At 39.6% G+C, this 25,645-nt stretch overlaps 1 protein-coding gene across 1 annotated transcript in view; it reads left to right on the top strand.

Annotated features, from left to right (window-relative positions):
- Positions 1–20,384: 20,384 nt before the first annotated feature.
- AIG1 (androgen induced 1) overlaps positions 20,385–25,645 on the top strand; it is a 123,954-nt gene continuing 118,693 nt past the window's right edge. Inside the window, exon 1 of the mRNA XM_058020100.1 lies at positions 20,385–20,682. Coding sequence (XP_057876083.1) covers positions 20,542–20,682 — 141 coding nt within the window. The 5' untranslated portion in view covers positions 20,385–20,541. The remainder of the gene's footprint in view (positions 20,683–25,645) is intronic.

Genomic DNA, 25,645 nt, shown 5'->3' on the forward strand with positions numbered 1-25,645 from the left:
GCAATTTTCTATACTGGACTCAGTTTTCCCCCTCACCCTGCCCCATTTTTTATAGGAACAACTGAAGTAAGAGCCTGCCAAAAGCATGACATGATTTAGCAACTTCTGAGTTATATATAACCTGAACTATTAAGTGACTTAATTTTCTAAAAGCTTACCTATTTTTATTCCCATTAGCCCTGATAGCCTTTCATTTAGCATTCTTCTCAAACAGGGAACTCTTTTGCATCATCTTCCAATTCAAAGAAACCTCCAGTGCTTCATGCATAGAGAATTTAATGTATGGGCTGAGAGAGCAGAGGGGCAGGCCACCCTTAACAGTGAGTAGTGACAACTTGAAAACAGAGTAAAGAAGAGATCTCAAAATGGCAGGTGGCAGGGGGCACTTTGGATAAGAAAAATTGCATTAACTAAGTTGCAGCTATCTAGAATTTCACCACATTATCCTATCTCCGTAACTCCTCTGGCACATGTCATGGGAACCTTCCTAACCACATTGGTTACCTTCCTGGTTTTGCATCCCTGGTATCTTCCCACAGGCAAGCGCCCCAAGCATCCTGCAAATACTTTCCTTCTCAACTGATTGAGAGGGAAGTGTGCCACCTACTGAAGGACCTCAGCCACTTTCTATATGTCTTGGACTTTCTTAAGTTCTTTCCCATTTCTGAACTTTCCAGGCCTTCACACTACTGTTTTGAATTAGAAATTAGTCTTTGGTTTATGAAAGTTTGTAAACTCAGCAACTGGAAGGTCATGAATATGGACATGAGCAAATGTAATCCAGGCCGATTCCATCTAATTCACGTGTAAGCAGCATAATTTGACAAATCATCTGAAAGCAGTTACTCCTCCATTGCCACTTTTTGCCAGAAATGAGATAAATATCAAGAATTATCTCTACAAATGTAAGAAAATACTCGATTTGTAGATAATTAGTAAAACACACAGATGAGGTGGCAGTACTGACATACATGGTATTTGCAGTTTAGGTGTTAGGCATTTTTAACAAATGAGTGAACAGCTTCACTGCCAGGCAGTAGCTGCCTCTGATGGTGGGTGCACTTTCTTCAAGTAATCATTTGGTTGTACAAGCTCAAAGCAAACTTTACACAGCTGCTGTCACAACTTGCTGTTTGACACACCTAGAGAGTGTCCTTTGGTTACCTGAGCCTAACACCACTGAGTTATTCATGCACAGCATGCATTATTTTGGCTACCAAAAATGTTGGAACAGATGTCAGTGTTGTTTCAAGTGTTGTAATAGTGGATCATCATAAAAAAATAATTTAAGACCAATTGATTTTATTAATATCTATGAAACCGCTCAACTGAAAAATTTTCAATGTTGAGGTTCATCAGAGCCTTTCATTTTTGAGTCAGCAATATAAATTCTATTATATGCACTACAATAGATGATCAAAACTTCTAAAATTGTGATTCACTGAAATTTACAGATAATACATGCTTTTTAAGTTTCTCACACTTCTGTATTGAACTGACTTATTCCTCAGAAGTATTGTTCTCAATAATTCTCAGTAAGAATGTCATCAAAACTTCTGCTGGAATGTAAGAAATAAAATAATGCAGTTTAGAGTAAATATCTTAATGGATTAACAGTTTGAGGATGTGCAAAATAAAATTTGAAGTGTTTCTACCAGTTTTGTTAGTCTAAACCAACTTGTCATACGGTACACCAAAATCTCTGTAATACTTGAAACTGGACCATTCAAGGTTTCACATGTGTAAGACATAGAAGAAAAATAAAATTCATTGTCAGCAAGAACAAAACAGGGAGAAATTTAACTCTAGACTCACCATCATGTCTATACCTACTATCAGTTAAAAAAGTTCTATAAGTCACTGCAGACAGTCCAGCAAAACTATCAGCCCAGTGACCAATGCAAGCACTGTTATCAGAGTAATTCAGAAACAGAAGGGATAAAAAAGTGTTACACCTGTATAGATGCAAGTGGCACACGCCAAATACTCTTCTGCTCAGGCACAATCTGAAAAATAACATGGTGCCATCTTTCTTCTTTCCCATCAAGAAAATGATGAAGTCCAGCAGACTTAATGGGGAAAAAAAACCCCACCCCACTTACTTAACACAACACATGGCAGAAGTGTAGGCCTGAGGCAGAAGAATGCTGTGGGGTGCCTGACTATGAATGTCTGAAAACAAGATTGGCCTCATTAGCTGTGAGACAATCCCTTACTGGCTATTAAAAAAGCTCATATATGTGCAGATGCTTAGGGGTCAGTCCCTAAACCACTCACTGACTGGCAGAAGTGGGTGTATCATGGAAAAACTATAGGAGATTAAAAGAGGAAATTCTTTCCCTAAGTAGTGTAACTGGCCCCACTTTGAGGACAACAAATTACATGGAGTTCTCATCTGGCTGAAATAATGGCAGCTCTTATCTTCCTACTAACTTATGGTGGGTTGTTTCACGGGGCTTTTTCCAGTCACAACTGGCCTTTCTTTCTGCAAATGTCTGACAACTTTCGGGCTTTTGAAATCATTTTCAGTTTCAAAGACTGTATGGAGAAGCATTCAATGAAAATTTCAGTTCATCCTTGAATTAATTTTCTTCTTCATAATGGAAGAGACATTGCAGAGCATGTTGTATTTTCTGGTTTAAAATCCAAAATGCATTAAAGATCTCCAACAAATTACTGATTTGTCATAATGTAACCAATTCTAATAGCTAAAATATCAATATTAACTCTATTTCTTGAATACCACAGATTTGTAAATGGGAAATACCCAGGCAGCAAACTTTGTATTACCTGAGTTTTTAAACTTATAATATTTTTGAGCCATTGGCAGCCCAATTAGGTGTTCAGCATATGTCTTGCATTTCAGAATCCATACACCATTCATCTGGAGTAAAGAAATATGAAGGGGATGTGAGTCATTAATCATATTCAGGAAACAGGTTTCTGAAAATTAATACATGACCAGTTGCCAGTAAGTAACCATCTGCTACATATATGAAAAAAAGTATGTTCTAAAGCTACATATTTTAATGATAGTTTTAAAATGTTCAAATTGTAAATGGTAATGGAAACAATGTTTCTCTAATGGAATGTCTGAGATCACTTAAGACCCACCAAGGGCTGCACAATAATTCTGATCAATGGGAGCTGCGTAAAATTGCACAGTCAGTACAGTACAGACAAGTCTGAAGTCAAGCTGGTGTGTAAAGGCATAATTACTGTTAAGTGCAGGAATAACCTTAGGGATTTCAGTGATGTACTCCTGGGCTTAAAGTTAAACAAATGCTTAATTGTCCTAGATTTCACAGTTCTATGCCCTCCATCCTTACTCACAGACATTGACATTTCTTGCACACCTCTAGGAGAAGACCCTAGACAGTTTGGCCCCATCTCTAGTTAACTATGAGTATGCAAGTACATGGTTTTCCTACTTTTTGAAAATTTTTGGATTTTTCAAGCAGGTGGACACTATTAATTCAAAGAGGCTACATTCATTGGAGGTTTTCTGTTAACAATTTCAGTTGTAATCTCAGTATGTGTCACCACTGCATCAGTGCTGGGGGCAGGGGAGGGAGGGGGGGCAAAGAGTCGAATTGTGTTCTTGGTCAATAAGGACATTGTCAGACTGTTTAAGAAGCATATTTACCCAAAAACTAAGAATGGAAATTGCCAGCACAATTACAATGTTTTGGCAAGGAACTAGCACGAAGCCTGGGAAAAGTATGTTCATGGATACCAACATGTATAAAAAGAGATTCACTTCTGGCCTTACTGCAGTGCTCCTGGCTCAAGGTCTGTGGACTGTAGAAATTAATAAAACAGCAAATTCAAAGTTCTGTTCTAATCTTCACTTAAAATGTAATTATATTTCAACAATCCAGAAACTTTTAAAACTGCAGAAAAGTTGGCAGCAGATAACCCTGTGTGCTATGAGCAATAGGCACTCACAGCCATATAATAAATTAAAAACAAACCTCTCTGCTGCAGGTAGGTGTAAAGGTCTGTTAAATATTTTAGGTGAAATTCTTTTCTTTCAAAAGATCAAAATTGCATCTTCAGCTTCTGTGCACAAACCAAAATATGACTAAAGATAGTCGATGACTGTAGGCAACAGATATTCTAAAGTGTAATTTAACTCTGATTTTGGTCAAAAGATACAATGTAAAAAATATTCTAGCAGCCAGATACAACAAGTAGGATATCTCATGGTGGGGGAAAAAAAAATTTCTGAAACCAACAGAACAGATTGGCCAGTCCTCTTCAGTACCGGTCATCTATTATCATCCCAGCAGAACTTCAGAGATTGGTAGGTATTAGCCATTTACATTAACATAACAAGATATTGCCTACATATTCTGTAGTGTTCAAGAGCCCACAACTGAAGAAGAAGGTTTGTGGAATGCCTGACAAACTTCCAAGTACTGAGAAAACAAAGAGTTTCAAGTTTTGCTTCAGTGAAATGCTGTTAGTGAAATTATGAATAAAATCTTCTGGTTAAAGAAATATTTGGAGCCAACAAATCAGGTATTTGGTGAACTCAATTTGTCTACAGTTTGGGATCTTCACTTACACTGTCTCAGACCTACTAGCTGACTTACAGTGCAGTACTCACAAGCTTTTTTATATCCCTTATCTACCTCTCCAAGGCCACAGGAGACAGGACAGCAATGAGAAATGGTGCAGAACTAGATTTTTCCTCCATACCCTAGGTTCTGCTAACAGAAGAGGTTGGTATGGAAATCTGAATCCAAACTTATTTAAAGATATTTAGGCTTTTTAATTAGGTTCTCTTTAATTTTCTACAGGACTCGTACAACACAGAAGACAACAAAGTTATTGTTATAGTAGTCAATGAGCCAGGGCCCATCCCTGAAGATTTGTATCTTTATTGCCCTGTATCTTTAATGCCTTCCCAAAATAGTGTGGCACCACACACACACTCCACCTAAGAGAAGGAAAAGATGCCAACCAGCAAGTTGAGGGCTGGCTGGCAATGTGCAGAGGGAAATGAAGTACATATTGGCAGGAAGTGAAAAAATAAAGTTATGCTGGATGGGAAGAGAAATACTGAGAAGGAAATTATCTCAATTCAGGAAGCTCTTAATAATATGTTTAAAAATAAAGCATATGCTTCACTATCTTCTTATCAATAGCCTGTGTGCCTCAAGTTAGGCACATATTTGAGCATCTTGCTGAGCTGGGGCTCTGCAGTGAAGTTTCATGAGCTGCTTAAAGGGACATAAGTCTGTGGTGTCACTGAGAGATGTGAACCTCCCCTTCCTGATGTCCCTAGCCCTGTTGTTCCACCACCTCTCCTTTCCTGGCACGAGAACTTTGGGAGCTGCACTGCCAGCAGCATCAGCAATGCACTTGCAATGGGGGTGGAGGAAAAGAGCAGGTAGGGAGAGGGCAAGGCTGGCTTCTTCTGCACATGCAGGTGAACTGGACACAAGCTGAAGACACTTGTCAAACCATACCCTGTGTGTCCTCAGCCACTCTATTCCTCTTTTAGCAAAGCTAACAGAGAATTCAAAGTCAGCTTGGATGGCCTGCCTGGGCCTTCACAACCTTTTTCTGAAGTGGTTAAACAGCCACCATATCTCCATGCAGACATGTTTTAAGATACATATCCTTCTACATGATTTGAAAGAAACTTAAAAGTATTAATTTGCATTTGCAGAACAAACATTTCTAAAAATTGTGTTTGTTTTTCTTTTTTTTTACTGGAGAAGTGCCTGACAGATGGTTTGAGTGAGGAGTGGCGAGGCACTTAAACCAATTTCCCAATGTTCTGTCAGCTATTTACAGTTTCTGTTGCACACATTAATCGTTCATAATCTTTCAAAAAATTCAACTTTACCTTTCAATGTATAAGGAAAAAAATGTTCTGATGTCCCATACTGATACCACTGTATGATACTGTTCAAGTTATTGGTCTCCATCATTCAATGTACAGTGCAGATATAGACTAGCTCATTAGTCAGGATGAGACAATAAAACAGTTCTAACCATTTAAAACCTATTAATCTGGATAGCACCATTAGCATAAGCAATAATTTATTATTACCAAATTAAATCCATTATAAGTATCTTGAGTGTCCAATCAGGTTAGTAATAAACTGACTGAAGCTATCTCCCCAAATGACTGTACTCCTTGATGGAATGCTTTGGGGATTGCTATGCATTAATCTGACTTTTAGTGGGCTGTTCTGTTATTTATAACTCTGATAAACTGACTTTCATAACATGTAGAACAGCTGAACATTTTGAAATAGTTAGAATGCTTTCATAGGCTCTGTGATCAATATTTTTTTCTCTCTTTAGAGGGTAAAAGGCATTTCTACCATATCACAGTTTCATCAGTTAGATAATCCCTGATCAATATGAAACCTGACTATGTATTTTTTCCTTCAGATTTTACAGGACTTATGTTAAAGGAAACAGCAATGAAGACAAAACTTAAAATACTTGAAAAAAAAACAGGATGCTAAATGGATATTCCAGATGACAAGACTAACGTGTTCTCATTGTTCCCACGGAGCTGGAGCCCTGCTAGCACTGGCTGAGCACAGCACACTGGGTGTGCTAGTTTGTTGGGACAGACTGGGATTGAGACTGCCCCTCAAAAAATACTTTAGCTATTTAGAAGTGACAGAATAAAGTCACAGATTTACTAAGAAGAATTTTAAGAAGAGAGGTAGGGAGTTTTAACTATTTTTTAACTATTTAATAGAAACATGTAACTTTCTTTGCTAAGGACATGGGTATAGGATTTTTTCTATTAATTTTAAATTATTTGTCCAGATATTTTTAAAACCTGCTATTTCTTGTAAATGCTAAATATTGTATATTCTATTTATCAGAAGTCAGATTCTATTTATCAGAAGTCAGATGTTAAGCAATTGCTGTCATTGTCAGCGATTGCATCCCATATATATTTTGAGATATACAGATTAAAAAAAATTATTTTCCAGTGCTCTCCCTCATGCAGTAGAGCTATGCTTTCACAGGGGCAAATGTGGGATAAGCTGTTTGAATCCCACTGACGGGAGATTTTTATCACTGCTTTGAACTTTTTTAATGCCATTGGAAATGAATGTGGTAGGATCAGCATCAAGTTTAACTGGTCCCCAGTCTCAGTCCAGTAATTTACTCCATTGGTGGGATTGTGGGCAAGGAACCAGAACAAATACCCAAGTTCACAGGATATCAGGAGTCAAATAGGGTAAACTAAGTTCCAGCACTGATGGGCTAGCATGGAAAGAAGGGGACTGTGTTGCCTTTGTTTTCCTGTTGCTTCCATTTTTCTGTGATCTGACACATCTTGGTACTCAGCACAAGATTTTTCTTGAGGCTGTTGTGATTTTCCCCTGAAGTAAGAAAATATATGACTAGGTCTCTTCTGACAAACTGACAGGGCAATAACTTATGTACACGAATCAGATTAGTTGACAGTAAAGATACATGGGATGTGTTATTTGAAGGACATGAATAGTTGTTGTTATTTTTCAGCCTGAAACAACTTTGCTCTCCTGAATGCAAAAACCTGCCAAGAAAAGTAGAGTGAACGTAGCTCAGTGTCATAAAGCTGACAATAAGATACGCCTAGTATTTTAAACTGGCCTCTTACTCCTTTTTCCAAGGTTCAGCCATAATAATAATTCTTCTGAAAGTCAGATTGTTTTGTGGGATTTTCCAGTGTAGCATAATTCAGTTGCTTAAAAGTCTTTGAAATTCAAGAAGGAAATAACCTAATGGAATCAGAAACAAAATCTACTGAATTTTAAATCACAGGGCATCTCTCAGGCTCACTGTTTCTCCCTTATGCATGGGTAAATAAATTTAATTTGAGGGTAAGAGATGTAGCTTTCTCCCACAAAATTAACAGATTACACAGAAATGAAACCTTTTCTGACAGTCCTTCAAAGAAAGTTTTTGTTGGTAAAACTGAACGGGCTTGCACTCTGATCTTTTTTGGCTGTTTTCACTACAGTCAAAGCAATTTATGCATCTATAAATACAGAGATGTGCCTACTTCATTTACTGTTCCTCTTTTAGTCTTCTTTTAAAGTAAAAGCATATTCAGTGAGCAACTGAATTACATTATTTAAATGTGCTTCATGATCTATGCAGCAAAGCTAACTATGCTCGCTGGTTTCCTTCAGTGAGGTTTCTGTGAGGCTAAGCAGGAATCCTGTAAGCCGTGGCTCACAGTGTGGTCCTGCACGTCCTCCCTCCTGAAAGGGAGAAAGCTGAGGGGACAGTGGGACCACTGGCTTTCCCCTGATTTACTGCAGGCAGGATCTTGGCCCCTGTGACTTACTCTGAGGCTCACTTCAAGCCCAGACTCCCATGGAAGAGGAGCTGCTCTGGGGGAAGCCAGGCCTTCAGCCAGGCATGCAGGACCACAGCGGAGGGAGAAGCACTCCAGGCTGGGGCAGTGAGGGAGCAAATCTCATTCTGGACAGCTGGACACAGGCATGACCTGATGGTGAGGAAACATCTTTTGCAGAACTTTGCTGCAACCAGACCAGGGACCTTCTGGCCCATCTGAATAGACATAAATTTTGCTTATATTTTTCAGTTTATCCAGTCTATATTTTCATGAGAAGAGAAATTTTCTCTGGACAAGGAGGTTTTTGTTACTGAGGGAGGAGATAGTGTCACCTATCAATTTCCCTGGCCATGCCTGGGGATTCCTCTTAACCAAGGAAGAAAATTATTATTAATGGGAACCCAAATCTTTGCTCCCTGGCTTAATGCAAGTGATGAGCATGACTAACACGACATGTGGCAGAGAGTAGAGTCAGACTTGCTCCCTCACTATCATCACATGAGCACCCTAAAGGCTAAGCTATAGAACAGTCAAATTTTCTACAGATGACACTTTTTCCCTTGCATAAAACAAGCTGTCAGCAGCTAAGGTCACAATAAATCCTCAGTCCTGCTTCAGAGATGAAACCTGAACATTAAACTTCAAAATAAAGTATTTTATTGTTTATGCAAAATATATAGTCATCAAAAATAATTAGAATCCTTCCCCATCCAAGCATATCCTCTAAAAAGTATGACAGAACAAGAAGTGGAAGTTGCAGATTATAGTTTGTTCTGCTACGTGGCAGAACTAAAACAAACTTTCTCACATACTTCATGATTTCTTTAACTCCTGGATTATTTGGGGAAAAATGTTACCCTTTCAGTTTCTTGTATCTGTTTCTTCTCTGCTCTCTCTCACCCATCTTTCATTTCAGGTCACATAAAAAAGGTTTTCCACGTTTAAGTTATTTGCATATGCCCTTACAGACTAACAGCTTGATGGCAATTTGCTACCCACTTGCAGCCACAGACCTCTCACTTTGAACACCAGGAACTGAGGGAACCATGCAAAACAGGATAGCAGCACTTGAATATTGTATTACCCATATAAAGATTAAATGCAATGGGCTATCAAAAGTAAGAAGGCTCTTAGGAGCATCAAAGTAAAAACAAAGGCATTATGTAAGGACAAATAAATTATTAATTAGATTGATAGGACCTACAACAGAAGAATTTTATTTCACTGAACTATAGACTTATGTTTGTAACAAATCTAAATGTAAACTATAGACACATATTTGAAAACAAATCTATATGTAAACTCTTGATCAGTACATAATCTTCCTTATGTACTGATGAATTACAATCACAAATTTCTACCTGTAAGTGGAAGTTTCACTGGCAGTCTGGCATAGTGGCTGTTTCTATAGATTTGTGAGACAACTTGGCCAGCAGCTCTGCAATTTCACATTTGAGTTCCTTCAAAATCTTGGTTGAATGCCAACCTGCCCTGGTGACTTACAGATATCCGTCTATTTGATTTAACTCCATTTGGATCCATGCTTCTATAGCTGAAGGAGATGGGAGCAGGGACTTGAAGCAAACTGTCTTTGTCTCAGCCACACTGCCAAAGCAGTAGTGATATGTTAAAATGGAAATCTGTGGAAAGAAAACAGGTCTAGTGATTCTATCCAGTCACCCTCATGCAATCTGCATTGTGCTGCAAACACTGGGCAGGGTAATGACAACGATCACAAAGGCAGCAGTGAGGCACCTTGTGATTTGCACATCTGTCAGAGCAATGCCAGCCTACTCATGAGATGATAAAATGAGCTAAATTAAGAACGATCAGGGAACCCCATTCACATTATTGAAGCATCATACAGTAAGTGCAAGAGACAGGTGGCATAAGTGCTAAAACAAGGATGGAGAGTGTGTGCTGCAGGGAATCAATCTACTGCATTAAGGGCTAATGGCACACTCAGTATTTATCCATTATTTATCACATAAATGAGTATGTACTGTCTAGACTGCAGAGGTGCTTTCATAACTAGAATGACACTGATTACTGAAAATTAAAAAATGAGAGATGATCTTAATAAGTGAATTGAAAATTAGCAAATGGTAACAAACTCCACATGGTATATCTGCTCAAACGAATAACAGTGGGTTTTGTTTTGGTTCTATGAAAATTATTTGATCCATTGCTATAATTTTAGAGTTTGAAGAATAATGCAAAATCTGGAAAAAAGGTAGAGGACTTAGGATGCAATCACTTCCTGCCACTATTACATACTTTCATTTCATGCATACTTTTCATTCTGAGATGCTTTTTGTTTTGCTTTAATATTATGCTCATTTATTTTCCCTTTAAACTTAGTGGTTCATTAGTGAAAACTAAGAATATCTGCTCACACTGAGAAAAGAATTCTGTTACTCACCATGTACTGTGTTCCAGTTGTGGCATGGAAACCACACTCTCTGCATTATTTTTAATGTTTTGATGATACCAGAACACCGGCCTTGAGTAAGTCAGTTACATGAGCTCAGGCTTGATCATGTATCATTATCAATGCAAGCTGCGTTATTACATTCAGAAGAAGAAGCGTCAAATTTTCACCTGAGACCCACTGAGGGTGTTAAAATTGGACAAAAATTTTAGATGGTTGGTTGAATCAGGAACCTTTAGAGATTAATTCTAATAAAAGTAGCACAAGGTTTTTTAGGCATGCTAATTTGTTAATGAGGGATAGAATAATGATATCAAATAAGTGAAAAAGAAGCCCTTACGTGTTCCCACTATATTAAATATCTTTAAAAGATGACTTCTACATTAAGAGAATTTTGTTCCTAGAGACATAGGTAACCATTTAAAATTTATACTAATGCTAAATGTTAGCTATTTGCATTCATCCACATTACACTCCATCCTCACCACAGACCAGGAATTCCCAAGAGACAAATCATTATATCTTGCAGTTGATCAGGTTTTTATCTAGGTATGCTGGCCCTGAAAGAAACCTGTGTACTTCTTCCATGTGAATCCATCATAGCTGGTCAGTTTTTTCATAAGCACCAAACTGTTGTCCTGCAGTGAATCCATTACGAGGAAAATGGATATGTTTTCCATGACAAAGTGAAAAACATAAAATTTTCTCAGCTGCCATCGGGAATGTCTGAAAATTTTAAAATCCCTATCTCCAATCATTTCTGGAACTATCCATGATATAATTTGCTCTGATAAGAAGGATATATGTTATATTAAGATGCCAACAAACAAACAAAACCAAAATAAAAAAATCTCTCAAACCTTGAATTGCCTAGGTTAAGAAAACATAGAGGAGAGTTTTGTGATTAATCTAAATCAGCCAAAATTAAATGGAGTCTTACAAAGATTTAGATTGTGTTCTGAATCACAGTGTGCCATCTGGGCTGCTCATAAATTATAAAGCTGCTAGGTCAGTGGCTGCATAAGTTCATGCAAGGCTTGAAGATGCTTGAGAATAGATAATATTTTTTGCAAAATGTTCATAAACAGGATTTCTTCCACCCTCATGCTCACGAATATTTTGGTAAAAAATTTGCAGTCCTGTGCATTTTCAATTATCTCTGGCAGTTGTATATTACTAGCATAACTAGTCAGATTTACCAGTTAATATACTCCAAAAAGGCACCTAAAGGCTTTCAAAGGTACCTTAATTATCATATTTACAGTCTCCAGGGTTACTTCCAGCAAAGACATCCTAATTCAACCTCTCCTGGTTCATTCAATTGCATTTTATTAGCTAGTAACTATTCTGCTAAAACTTATAGTAATGCTGCTCCACATCTGCTTAAACTGCTGTTTCTTCATGATGCATATGTGAAATGGACACAACTGTGTTCCTTCTGTGAACAGAAAAAAAAGGCCAAGTGACTTGTGGCTAGTCCGTTCAGTTAGTAAATCTGAGATTCATGGGTGGGAGCTCTGGCAGCCAAACATTCCCCATGGATATTAAGTACTAGGTTTTCTTTGCAAACACCCATTTTTCCAGTGTGTCCTCTGCAGTGGTTATGAACATTGTGCAACACTGTTGTCATCCAGGAAAACAAGGATTATGATTATCTCATTCACTTATAGAGAAATTCCCATGATTTAGCTGGAATAGTTTTAAACTGTTCTAATTTTTATTTTTGTTTTAGCAAGTGAGTAGCAATAATCATAACATGAAAAAAGGTATTTGTGAGAAAGTCTGAAGTAATTTCAGTGTGTTCATTTTTTCCCATTTGCATTTGTGGTGATTTACCTAAGAGCTCAAATATGCAATTACTGGTTTCTTTATGCAGGTTGGTCTCAACCTCCTGCTTCTCCCTTCATTTTCTCCTTTAACACACATTATCTTTCCATCCTCTGCAATTAATCTCAAATGACCATCAGACTATAAAAACATACAAAGCTGAACAAACAGTGGAGAAAGTTATTCATGGTTGTTCCCTTAACCCAGTTTGCAATTTACTTTTTGTGTCACATCAATATGTGTGTTTCCTTCCCTTTTTCCTTCTATTTTGAGGTTTCTATTGTGGATTTTTTTTCAAGCTCATTTTAAGAGAGGCTTTTAGTTATGGAGATGCAGACACATGGCAGATTAATAAGTGAGGAAATTACAGGAATAGTTTTCTGTCTACCATTTCCACACTGGCTTCGTGCATCTAAGAGCAAGATTTGAAAGAAGGCTGGAAGAGTGTAAATCAGTGAATGGGGAAGGAGTTTAATCCATCAACATAGCCATGGACTGAACTAAAAAGGCAGGGGAAAAAAGGATGCTCCAGAGGCATGAAGATACCTTACCCAAAGATTTCTTGATCGTGTTCTTATTTTCCAGAATCTGAATAATTTTTGATACACAGACAAGAAAAACAAAACAAAACAAAACAAAAAAAGCATCAGTATCCAGGAAAACCATCCTACAAACCATCTGTGGTGCAGTATCATCTCAGTGAGATGGAGACCCCCTGCCATTGTCAGCCCAGAGAAATGTGAGCCTTCAGCAGCAGATTGTATCAATGGGAAGGACACACACTGAAAAATGACAGTTTCCACAAGGTGTGTGAAAGACATTTTGAGGATGAGCACTAGAATAAAAAATCAGATAGAAAAAGAGCTTCCAGCTGGTGACGGAAAGAGCTTGGTTGCTGCTGTATTGTCTGGCAGATAGCAAAAAGCCAGAAGTGTGGCATTCTGCTGAGAGTCATTCCTACCAAGAGAGGAGGAATTGGCAAGGATCAGCATTCCCTGCAGGGGGGCTAGCAGATGATGGAGGCACCTACAGGTTTGCTTGGCAGCCCAAACACAATACAAGCTTCTGCAAAAGCATCAAAGCAAAACTAGTTGAAAAAACTGGCCATGCCAAATCTTTGACATGGGTATTAAGTCACTCCCGTCCTTGCTAGCCACTGCTGTCTCTCTGCTACTGAATGAAACATGCTCTCTCTGTCCTGGCTGTTGTGTTAGATGTGTATTACTGCTCTCCCTTGATCAGCTAAATCTTACTGCAGCTGAACCGGACAATTTTGTCATTCATAATCGAAAATATTTTATATTTACTCTATTTCCCAGTACTGCCTATGAGTTGGTTATCACAGAAAAAATAACATTGTTTGTTTAAGAAAATTCTGTATTTTTTAGTATTTAATGTTTCCTCATAGGTCCAGGATGTAACTGAGTGAAGTACAGTTACATATTTATAATTTCAAAATAAATTAAGAAATAGCTCTTGCTGAGATGAACTTTCAGTCAAAAAAAAGACATAAAGTTTTACTAGTCCAGAATTATGAACAAGAATTTGGGGTACAGACACAGTGCAAACAAATAAGTCTACAACTTCTGATAGGCAATTTCAGGGTAGACATTTGTTGCAATTCAATTAATAAAATACACATGTGAAGTCTCCAGCACAACTTAACAATTATATAACTTTTTTTATGCAAGCACTGCTACAAAAGTGGTGTGGAGCACCACTCCCATTCCTTCTTATCCTACTAACTCGTTTGAGGAGGTGCTCAGAGGAGGTAGCATGGTGATGAACTTAGGGGATTTAAGCCATCAGAGAAATTATTTTAACAATCAACAATTTAATCTATTGTTAACTGTTAAATCTAAGAATTTAAATTAATAATTACAGTTAGCAATTTAAATTAGTTGTTAAAATTACAAATTAACAACTTTTAATCAAGAAAGTCCAGGCAGACTCAGTGAGTCATGCATTAGTCACTAAGTATAAATGCAAATCTCCATTTACACTAACACATCACAGCAACCTGTTGAGGTTGGAAGGGAAATATTGTTGAATCCCCCTGCTCAGGTAGGGTCAAGTACACCAGTTTACCCAGGACTATGTCTAGATGGGTTTTGAATACTGCCACAGATGTAGAGAGTCCACAGTCTTTCCATACAACCTGTTCCCATGTGCAAGCAATCTGAGAGTAAAGAGCATTTTCTTACATCCAGATGGGATTTCATGTGTCTCAATAGTAAAAATTCTTTTGCCAGGATTGTCTTCTACCATAAGAAGAGAAGGCAGATCCTTAGCGTGCAGTTCCACACAGGGTTAATTTTTCTGGCTTTACAGTTATTTGTGGAAAATTGCTGTGTCTTCATTTGTACATTTTTAATGAATAAGAAGCTGACTCATATTTCCCCATGGCAAACAGTTCTGCTTTTTTACTGTTCACTGATATTCCTAAACAACAATGTATATCCATCAAAGTTAATTAACACCAAGTTTGTGGGTTCAACCCCTGTATGGGCCATTTACTTAAGAGCTGGACTTGATGATCCTTGTGGGTCCCCTCCAACTCAGAATATTCTGTGAATCTTTTGACTTCAAGATCAGCTCAGTTGGTTAGGGCATGGTGCTAATATCCAGCTCATTCCAAGAACTTGACAATAGCTAGATGCAGTGTAAGGGATAAGCTCTTAAACCATGACAGCAGATAATTTATAACTGTGCACTGTGCATGTTCCTAAGCTGTTTCCCAAAAGCCACATCCTTCTGTGAGACTGCAGCTCAAGCAGAGGAATATTTGCTCTGGTTTACAGAGGGCCATATGATCTGTGGGCAGGTGGAATACTCCCAGTCAGCAGCACACTTTGTGCCTCAGGGCCTGGTACCTGCCTTCCCTTTCTGCCCTAACACTGTCTGATGTACTCAACAGAAAGTATATGAAACTGAGATATTAAATCCTGACTAAGAAACAGCTTTGTTACACACAAACTATCTGATCCGAATGTGAAGAGAAGCTAATCTGCTTACAGAGTCCCTGAATCACTTACACATTCAAAATTCCTGATCTGTACAATAAGGTCTTTTCTTTATAAAAATCATCCCTTTGGGGCATTATAATTTAAGAGGGAAGATGAACATAGTGAGTTTTTTCACTGATTTCATCTTTATAGCAAGAAAGTTCATGTTTTTTTAGGATAAAGCCAGGTTTAACTTGCAGAGAGGATAACTCAATTTCCATCTTCCCCAAATTTTGTTCCACTAATCTCCTGGTCATCTCTGCTCCAGCTTATTTCCTCATTTTTAAATACATATAGATAGATATACAGTACAATATGCAGTACAAAATATGTCAAATTAGTAACTTCACTGTAATTCTTAAACCTAAATGTGAAGGTAAATTGGCAATAAGCAGTCATTGGAAAATGAAGTAGTTCCATAAATCTAGACATTTTGCTCTTTATACTAGGTATGAATGCAGTTTTATAATTTTTATTACCTTTTTTCCTCCATCCTTCAATCTTATTATATAGGAAATACATGCTTATTCAAAGTAAATGAAGAAATAAAAAATTGCCTAAACTTTATTAGTACTTTTAATAACAGGCCTAGTTACAGCATCTGTCTTTACCAAACATTTTGAGTTGAATCCTCCCCTGATACTAGAGGCCATTTCCGAGTGGTATTTTATTCAACTGAAGAGCTACATAATAAACACATACATATTAACTCAGAACATTTCTAAAAACTCTTCTCTTAGACACTGAGAAGGTTTTTCAACAACTTCCTGTTGATTTTTAACTTGCATTGTTCCAGTAATTTCACTTATGTTCCTCACAAGAAATGTAATTTTTTGCATGTCTCCTTATGTGAGAGTCCCACTGCCTCACATCCAAGTACTTACCTACTTACCTTGGCACAGTTTGTACTCTATGCCTCAGATATTAGAAATTGCAGTATCAGGTGCATCATCATGTCCACATTGTGTTCAATTATTATTATTATTATTATTATTATTATTATTACTACTACTACTACTACTACTACTACTACTACTACTACTACTACTACTACTGTGGAGGGAAGTGCTTGTGGCATAATTCCTTGTAGATGAATAATCTGCATTTAAAGCAAATAAAGAAAGGCCCATTGTGGGTCTCAAAATTTCTCACACAGATAATTCACCAATATCTTTTGATATTCACAAACTAAAATAAAATGCTGTTCAGAAATTCAAATGTCATTTGTTTACAAAAATGGAAAACAAACAAAACCCAAAGACATTAAAAAAAATCCAAGCAAAACAAAAAACAGAACAAAACAATCCCCCCCCCCAAAAAAAAGAAAATAAAAAATCCACCAAATATTCCTTCAACATTCTTATTTGCTAGCCTGCCCAGAAAAGATCAAAACTTGGACTCCAAGATGTTATGCTTTATTCTGTCAAGGTGCCAAGTAGAAAGAACACCAGCTACTCATTTTATATAATTGGATGGGAATCCCCTGCCCCCACCCTTTTTTCCCCCACTCAGTTCTCTGACAGATTTTTAGGCATCTTGCTTCCTCCCCTGTAGTAGACAGCCCTTACTAACATGTCCCATCCCACACACACCAGAGCTTTGAACTTTCTCCTTTCTAATGCCATCTCTCATCTCAACTGAATGACAACTATGACCTGTGTCAAAATCCCACTTTCAAGTAAATTTACAATATGTGGCTTATGAAAATTGAGTCTTTTCACAATTTACATACAAACAAGTATTTAATCATTGGAATCTGAAAAATGACAGGGTAGCCCTGGATATCCGACTTTATATGGTTAAAATCTACCTAACAATGATTAAGCATTTAATCCAAAACCTGAAATGTAAACATTTTACCAAAGTACAAAAAAGCTTCGTTCATACAGCAATGTAAAGGTCAAAGCAGTAAACTTCTAAATTTTACTTTGCTGGGAAATATTTAAGACCAAATCCAAAGGAAAATAAAATCCTTTGCAGACCAACTTCAACAACAGTCACGAAAGACTTTTCTGCTTGTCTCTCAATAAAAAGAGTATGAAATCCACAGCAGCACATACAGACTAATGGCAGCCTCCAGTCTAATCTAGTCCTTATAAGAATACTGTACAGAGAGCCAACAGATACTCCTCTAGAAAGGACACAGGCTCAAAGAACCCACCCACTTATGCTTCCTTTCAAAGGTAGAAACTAAAAATGCATAATAAAGAAGAGTTTTTGACTAAAGACTAATAAAGAAGAGTTTTTGGCTAAGCCTGGCATGATAGTTAGCCTGCCTTGAGATTTTCTTCACTTTAAGAAAAAAAATGTGGAACAAGAGTGTTATAATGTACAACATTCTGCTTCATTTAGACTTTCACCTTGACTTAGGTTTAGTGAAAGTTTTTCTAATGAGGTTAAGATTTTCTGTGAGCCTTGCTGAGTTGTCTATTGAAGAGTGGAGAGTAAAATTGAAGAATGTTCAAACGGGGCTCCAAAATGCCTGGGTGGTTTTTCAGTTTTAAAAAAGTTTTGAGGGTGCTGTAATCTTGGAGACTGTTTAACCCAAACACAACTAAATCATGTAATGTTCAGTGAGTGTTAGTGCCTTCTTATTGACAGAGATGACCAAAGGAGTGAGTTCCTGTATATTGTAGGAGGTGGTGGAGAAGAAAACTAGGGGATAGGCTGCCCAAGGCTCATACAGTCCCAAACTCTTGCTGTCAAGAGGCTGATCACAACACTGTAGAGTTCTGCACAGAGCAACTTTCCTTTGAGAGCTTCTGCAACTTGACACAGTTTCAGAAAGCAAGCTGGACTCCTTTTGAATAAAACCAAAACAGAAGATGTGCTCCAGGATTTCACTTACTGCACCTGAGCCACTCATGAATATTCACAGGTCCAGAGAAGTGAAACCTCCTGCATGCATACAGAACAGACATCAGGTCCCCACCAGCAACTATGCTGCTTCACAGACTCCCTTCTGTTGGGTCACACTGAAATTGTCACTAGTCTGGTCTCCTGTTGTACTCCAGACCACTACATTACACTCAGGTGACTCTTACACTGCACCTTGAGGCTTCAGGGAGACTGCAAGACTTTCAGCCTGCAAGACTAAAACACATGCCACAAACAAGGGTATGATTGCCCAATGTGCTTGCTGGGTCTGTGAACTGATGGATATGATTATCTCAAGCATCTGGTGCTATGTACATGCTTTGTGCTCCTAGAGGATTCTTTATACATTCATGCATATGACATACAATTCCTCTGCATAAGCAGAGACCTTGAACAGTGCTAAATTCATTGAGGATAGCTGCTAGCATGCGTTCTCCTAAAAACCCTTCATTTTTGCAGAACTTGAGCACAGTTGGTATCAGATGAAAGGGCTTTGACTTAGTGGAATAGAAGCAGGGAATGCATTGCACAATCACGGATTCTTTTTGCCTTCCAGCAGCTTAACTATGATAAAGCACCTTATTGTTCAAATATTTACTTCATAAGACAGATGTATGGAGATGGTACTTTATAGAAGTGATTTGTCTATCCAAGCCCAGACATCACTGCTCATGGGTTTTTTCCCCTTTAAAATAACTTTTCCAGATAGTGAAGCAATTTAATACTTCCTCTGCAATCAAGAATCTTTCTTTCTTAAGGTGTAGGAGTCCAAAACATGAGCCCCCCTTGATTTCTCCTAGTATCAAGGATCCCTGTGGTGATCAAACCTCTGCTGACAGGACAGAATCACAGAATGTGTCAGGTTAGAAGGGACCACAGTGGATCATCTGGTCCAACCTCCCTGCTCAAGCAGGATCATCCTAGAGCACATGGCACAAAGCATTGTGTTCAGATGGTTCTCAAACATCTCCGGTCAGGGAGACTCCACAGCCTCTCTGGGCAATGTGTTCCAGTGCACAGTCACTCACAAGTAAAATCCTTCCTCATATTTAGGTGGAACTGCCTGTGCGTCAGTTTCTGTCTGTTGCCTCTTTTCTTACTGCTGGGCACCACTGAGCAGAGCCTGAATACATCCCCTCGACACACTCCCTTAAGATACTCCCAGAAATTGATGAGGGTCCCTCTCAGTCATCACTTCTCGAGGCTGAACAGGCCCAGCTCCCCGAGCCTTTCCTTGTAAGACATGCTCAACATTGGTATGATGTCCCAGGGCATCATGCCTTAAAATGCTTCATTTCAACCCAGGGACCAGGAGGCTCCCATCTCCCAGGCTTGTAGGCACTGGAGAGCCCACTCCTAGCAAAAGTCTGTGGATGAGCAGAAACCTGAAGGTTCCTCAGGAACACAGAGGGCAAAACAAATGCATTGCGCGGCGGGGCCGCTGTGCGGACACACGAAGGGTACGGACACAAGCGGGGTACGGACACAGAAGGGCAGCCCTGGCGCGGCAGGCAGGGCGCTCAGCCAGAGCCGCCCCCCCTCCGCGGCCTCTCCCGGGCGTCCCCGGCCGCGCTCCCGCCCATTGGCAGCGCGGGCCGCGGGGGGGACACACACGAGCCGGAGCGCTGCTCCGAGCCAGGCAGGCATAACCCGTAACTGCTGAGTCATTGTAGCTCCCGCTTGAAAACCGGCGGGCAGCCGGGTCCTGCGCTTAACTCGTGCTCACACCGGCGTCCCTCCCCTCCCTCGGGAACGGCCCGGCCTCCTCCGGCCCGGCCCGGACGCGGAGCTGAGGCTCGGGAGCGCGCCGAGCCCGCCCGGCCGCCGCCGCCGCCCGGCCCTGCCGCCCCCCTGCCCCGCGCTGCCGCCGCCGCCGCCGCCGCCGCACCGCGGGCCCTGCGCTCCGCCCCGGCCGGGGCCGCGGGGGCGCTCGGAGTCCCGCCCGCACGGCGCGCACACACACCCAGGGATACACACACACACACCGGGACACGGACACTCACACGCGGGGCACTGGGACACGGACACGGGCACAGGCACACGGAGGCGCACCCCGCGCCGCAAACATGGCGCTGGTGCCCTGCCAGGTGCTGCACGCCGCCATCCTCCTGTCCTATTGCTCCATCCTGTGCAATTACAAGGCCATTGACATGCCCGCGCATCAGACCTATGGAGGCAGCTGGAAATTTCTGACCTTCATAGACCTGGTAAGTGCCCCCGGCGGCGGCCGTGGCCCTGCCCCCTCCCTCGCGCTGCCCGTGGAGCGGCCGCGGCCCGGGTGCATCGCGGCCCCGGCGCTCGACGGCTTCGCCATGCGGTGACCTTAAAGCGGGGCGGCGACATGTTGGGGCTGCAGGGCCGGCCGTGAGAGGGGCCAGCCGGACTCCGCGGAGCCGGGTGGTTTGAACGGAGACGGGCACGGACAAAGCCGAGCGGCTGCTGCCTGTAAGCGACCGCGGGGAAGGTGCGCCTGACGGCCTGCCACCCGAACCAGTGCTGCTGATGTGTTTCGCCTTTTCTAATGGCCGACAGTGAACACCAGAACCTGCTGGCCCAGCATCTGGCTCCCGTGTGCTGTCAAAATAAAATATATGTCTTGCTCCTTTTGGCCCTTCTGAGGAATCCATCCGTGACAGGTGCAAGTGTGTCAGTGATGCAAAAAGAGCCAGGCAACTCCAACTTGCCAGATCCAGTTAGTTTTGGCTGCAAATCCATAAACGAGTGTATGAAATAAAAGACATGTCATTTCATCATATTTCTTCATAAGGGTCCAGATCTGCTGGAGTCACCAGCATGCTGGCCTGCTGGAGAACACCAGGTGCTAGTCAGGGCTATTTTTAATCTGAGCTTCCTAGGCGTGCCGCCCCCATAACAAGTGTTCCCTTAGTGCCGGTGGGAGGAGAGGGGGCGGGAGGAAGAGAGGAGATGGGAGGAGAAACTTCGTTTCTGGTTCAGAAATATGATAGCCAACTTACACCTAGTACCTAGATCAAAATACTTCTTTTTCTTTGTATCCACGGTGTAACTAGGTGAGAAATTTTGCGGTTCCAACTCACTGAAAAGTACCAAAATGCAAGTATTTCAGTGCCTCCCAGTGATAACACCTGTCTCAGAACTTCATTGTACATTCACAAGTACTGCTGCTATTGCCTACACACGTTACTGACTCTATAAGTTGAGTTTGTGGGCTTGGAGACCAAAGACTCAAACACTCATGGCCGAGCAGGTCAAGCAGGCAAATTTCTGTATCAGGATTAGGTTAAGGTTCACTGAGGTCTGTATTTTATTTGCAGAGAAGAAGAATCCACTATATTTTTCACTTAGCCAGGATAATTTTTTTTGCAGGTGCAAAGATTTGCTGGAGCTCTGAGGTTCCACAGCAGTAACTCTAAATTAGTGTCTTAAGGCTTGATGTTTATCTGGAGAACAAACTAGAATCTATGTTTTTTTTTACCTTTTGGGTTGCTGAACAGTACTGTCTGTAATATTGGTTAATAGAAGTTAAAATAAAATCCCAGTAAGTTAGGGGGGTAGCTGTTGACTTCAGTGACAGTTGAACTGGAAGTGAACGAGCCAAAGCTAAAAGCTGATAATCTCTTTGAGTCTCCTTCACCTTTATCTCTTTTCTCCTAGCCCTGACAGTTGCTTGAGGACTAAGTCAACTGGAGCTGTCATACAGTGAAAATTTAACTGTAAATGATAGTCATCATTTCCCAGAAATTATAGCCTTGTCAATGGCAAGTTCACATGGGCTTTTCCATCAAAGTATGTACATGGTCCAGTCTACTTCTGTCAGGGCTCAAAAGGTCATGGTAAATATGTAGTGCTTTCTAAAATAGCTAGAATAGTTATCAACTGCAGCTAGTTATTTCTGTCCTTTAGCTAATAGTTGTCATGTGTTTCCCATAGTCAAGCCCAGTAGTTGAGGAAAGATTTAGCTATTTCTTACAGTGTTCTGTCCTTCAAAATAACACACAATTCAGTGACTTGAATGCCTTTCTCAGGGACTAGCCAGCATGCAGAGCTCTCCATTTGCCAATGATATGTCTTCATGTCCAAATGGCCCTGCCAGTATCTTATGTGAGCAACTGTATCTTTCTGTTTGCTGGGACAGCTAGGAGATTTGACAAAACAAAACCAGTTAGATTCCTGAGGAGGGTACCAGGAGGCATGGTTAGAGGATGTTAGGCATATTTCCAAAATCCTGTATCTTGACTAAGTCTTGAAAAGCTCTTCCATAAGTTTCAGTTTGCTCAGCCATGTGCACTGTTCCTGTGTCAGTCACATTCAAAGGCTGTCTAGACAAAATATCATCAATGCCAGAGTCTTGGCAGACGTGTGTTCTTGCTACAGATTGTACCTCCACAAACAGAGATTTCATCTTTGACATCACAGAAGCACGTAGAAGTTCTTTCTGCTTCCAAAAACTGCTACCAGTTTTTGAGAAAAGTCAGTTTATTACTTTAATCTGTAAAGTAATTTGGAATTTTTTCCATCTGTCCATTTGCAAAGGGATGTTCGTTCCAGTCTCAGCATCCATAAATCTCTTGGAGTCTTAAGTAGCCAGTTTTGTAGAGGGGCTGTGATAAATTATTTACAGTTATCAGCAGGTATTATACTTTTGAACTGAATTATGAAAATCTAGTAGTTTGGACTCTAAAATGTGGGGCATTATAAGTGAAACATTATAAGTGTATGCAGTGGTTTGAACAGTAGACTTTGAACCCTCACACTGTTCACAGAAGTTGAGCATAAGGAGGAAGTTTTTAAATACAAATGTAATGTCCATGTTGATCCAAAGTATTTTGGATATTCATATCTAAGTAGTGTTTAGTGTTTTGGATACCAATGTTCATCCCTGATGTCTTCTGTCTTTAAATTATGAAAGAAAATAAGTACAACCAATAAATTTTAACTGCTGTCATTCTTATGACTTACTATTTTTTTTGCAGTTGCAAATCTGGTGGCAGCATTCCCTAAAACACCAGTGACAGTGGAGTATTTTTCTGGTTTACGAAGCAATGCACAGGCAATATGTTTTGACATTATATTCAAGATGCTCCTGACTGCTGCTACTAACAGTAATATCTCCACTTCAGCCTTTCTTCTGCGTATATAGAGGTGGTAGATATTTACCCTGCTTTTTGCAAAGGTGGTAAAGATACCTGCCTAGTACCTGTGTATTCCAAAGCCCACCCAGAAAAGACAGCAGTGTCTTCTGTGTCATGTATAGAGTGCAAAACCAAGGTGTGAAGAGGTAGAGTTGCTGCCAAAATCAGTTGGTGGACCCAGCAGATGGAATTATGAAACTGAATATTCAAGCTAGTTCAAAACTACGTGTTGCTTTCATTTAAACTCAAAACACAAACAAAGCCCTGAGGTTACTTCATGTGAAAATAGCAAAGAATTGGATACAGATGGGATATTTACAGAAATGGGCCTAAAATTTCTTGTATAGCTGCCTTTGTTTAACTCAAATTCACGATTTTGTGCTTTAATAGTAGAATGCTGCAGGGCAGCACTGTCCTGTGCTGCACCCCATAAATACATTGTTGAGCCTCATAGCTGAAATTTAAGTTAGGCAGGAAATGATGCCAGCAAATATGATTCTTTGCAACAAGTTTGTCATCTTATATAAATCCCTCAGAAATTCTCCTTATGCAGTTCTGTAGGTACTTGAAGTACCTGGATTAGAGATAATAGTGCTTGGTCATCCTGCATACACTGCAATCACACACTTGCCTTTATAAATGCACATTTGTTGAGGAATCCATTGCACCCACTCGTTTAAAAGTTGCTATTGCATTTTATTCTTCAATTTCTCTTGGATCTCTTACTTTTGTTGGGAGAGGAGGCAAAATTAAATAGAATTTGTCTTCTGGAATAAAGTGGAGAGCCTGTGGGTGCCAAAAGAAGACCAAATCTACTTTATGTGTTAGGGTGTGTGTAATAATTAGCAGAAAAGTAACTTAGAGCTGTAAGTATGTACCTCCTTAGTAAGGGATGTGCTAGTCTAAATAGCTTCTAGTTTTAGTTGTGCAGTTTTTATGAAAACCTTATTCCTCAAAGAAAGTAGAGTAAACCAAGATACAAGTGCACATATATTAATAAATTTATGGGTTTTTTTGGTTTCATATTTTATAATCTTTTTTGGTTTCATATTTTATAATCTATCTCCCTGATAGGCAGCACAGGATAGTTAGAGACAGAAAGCAAGGCCAGATTTTTGGAAGCAGTCTCAAGTGTTATGTTTTATGATTAACATCATAAAATTAATAGTCCCATTTTGAATATCAGAATGTTAACCTGGGTATTCCTATGACTTGATTCAGCACAGCCTAAGCTAGAGAGGAACAGATTTTGCTCATATATAAATCTGCCTGAGTTATACATTTATTATTCTCTTGAAAGAAATAGCAGGATGTCTGTATGAACTTTTTATATGTTGCCTGGCAGATTGAGTTCTATGAAAAATAGGTATGTGCTCTGTTCCCAGCACACATTTTTTTTGCCAGTAAATGCTGGAGGTTTTTTTCAGAAAACACCTTTAGATTTAGTTTGATTAAGTTCAAATAAGCGATCAGAACTTATATCCTTGTCTCTGAAAACTTTCAGAGGACCTTGTTATCAACAGGACTAGAAATTCGAGTTATTAGACTTATAATTTATTTAATTAGTGTATTAGTTATTAAGCTGCTTGTGATACAGTTATTGGACAACAAAAAAGATATCAGTTTAGCAAAATGCAGCTAAAAATTTTGGTGATTTGTGCCCAATTTGGATTTAGTGGAGCTGATAGGAAATAAAAGGACCAGAAAATACTAGAGGCCAATAGTTTCAGAATGAAGGAATAATAAACAGTACCATTGATGTATTATTTGAAACTGAGTTTCATTGCTAACTGTATGGGTTACACTTGCCACAAGCAGAGGACAAAAGTGAAAACACATTCCACACTCTATGGAATATAACTATGACTCTTTTACAGGATTTCCCTTAGTAAAATACATTTCACCTTATGATTTCCTTTTTCATCATCTGTAAAGTTACCCTGATATGCAAGTGTTTTATGGCTTTTGAGTGAAAAGATTCCAGAAGTGTAAAATATTACTATGCATTATTCCCAGTAGTAATTAACCATCATATCTAAATACCTCTGTGGTGTTACAG

This window comes from Melospiza georgiana, chromosome 3, assembly GCF_028018845.1.
Source record: "Melospiza georgiana isolate bMelGeo1 chromosome 3, bMelGeo1.pri, whole genome shotgun sequence".
In the NCBI taxonomy this organism is placed as follows: Eukaryota; Metazoa; Chordata; class Aves; order Passeriformes; family Passerellidae; genus Melospiza; species Melospiza georgiana.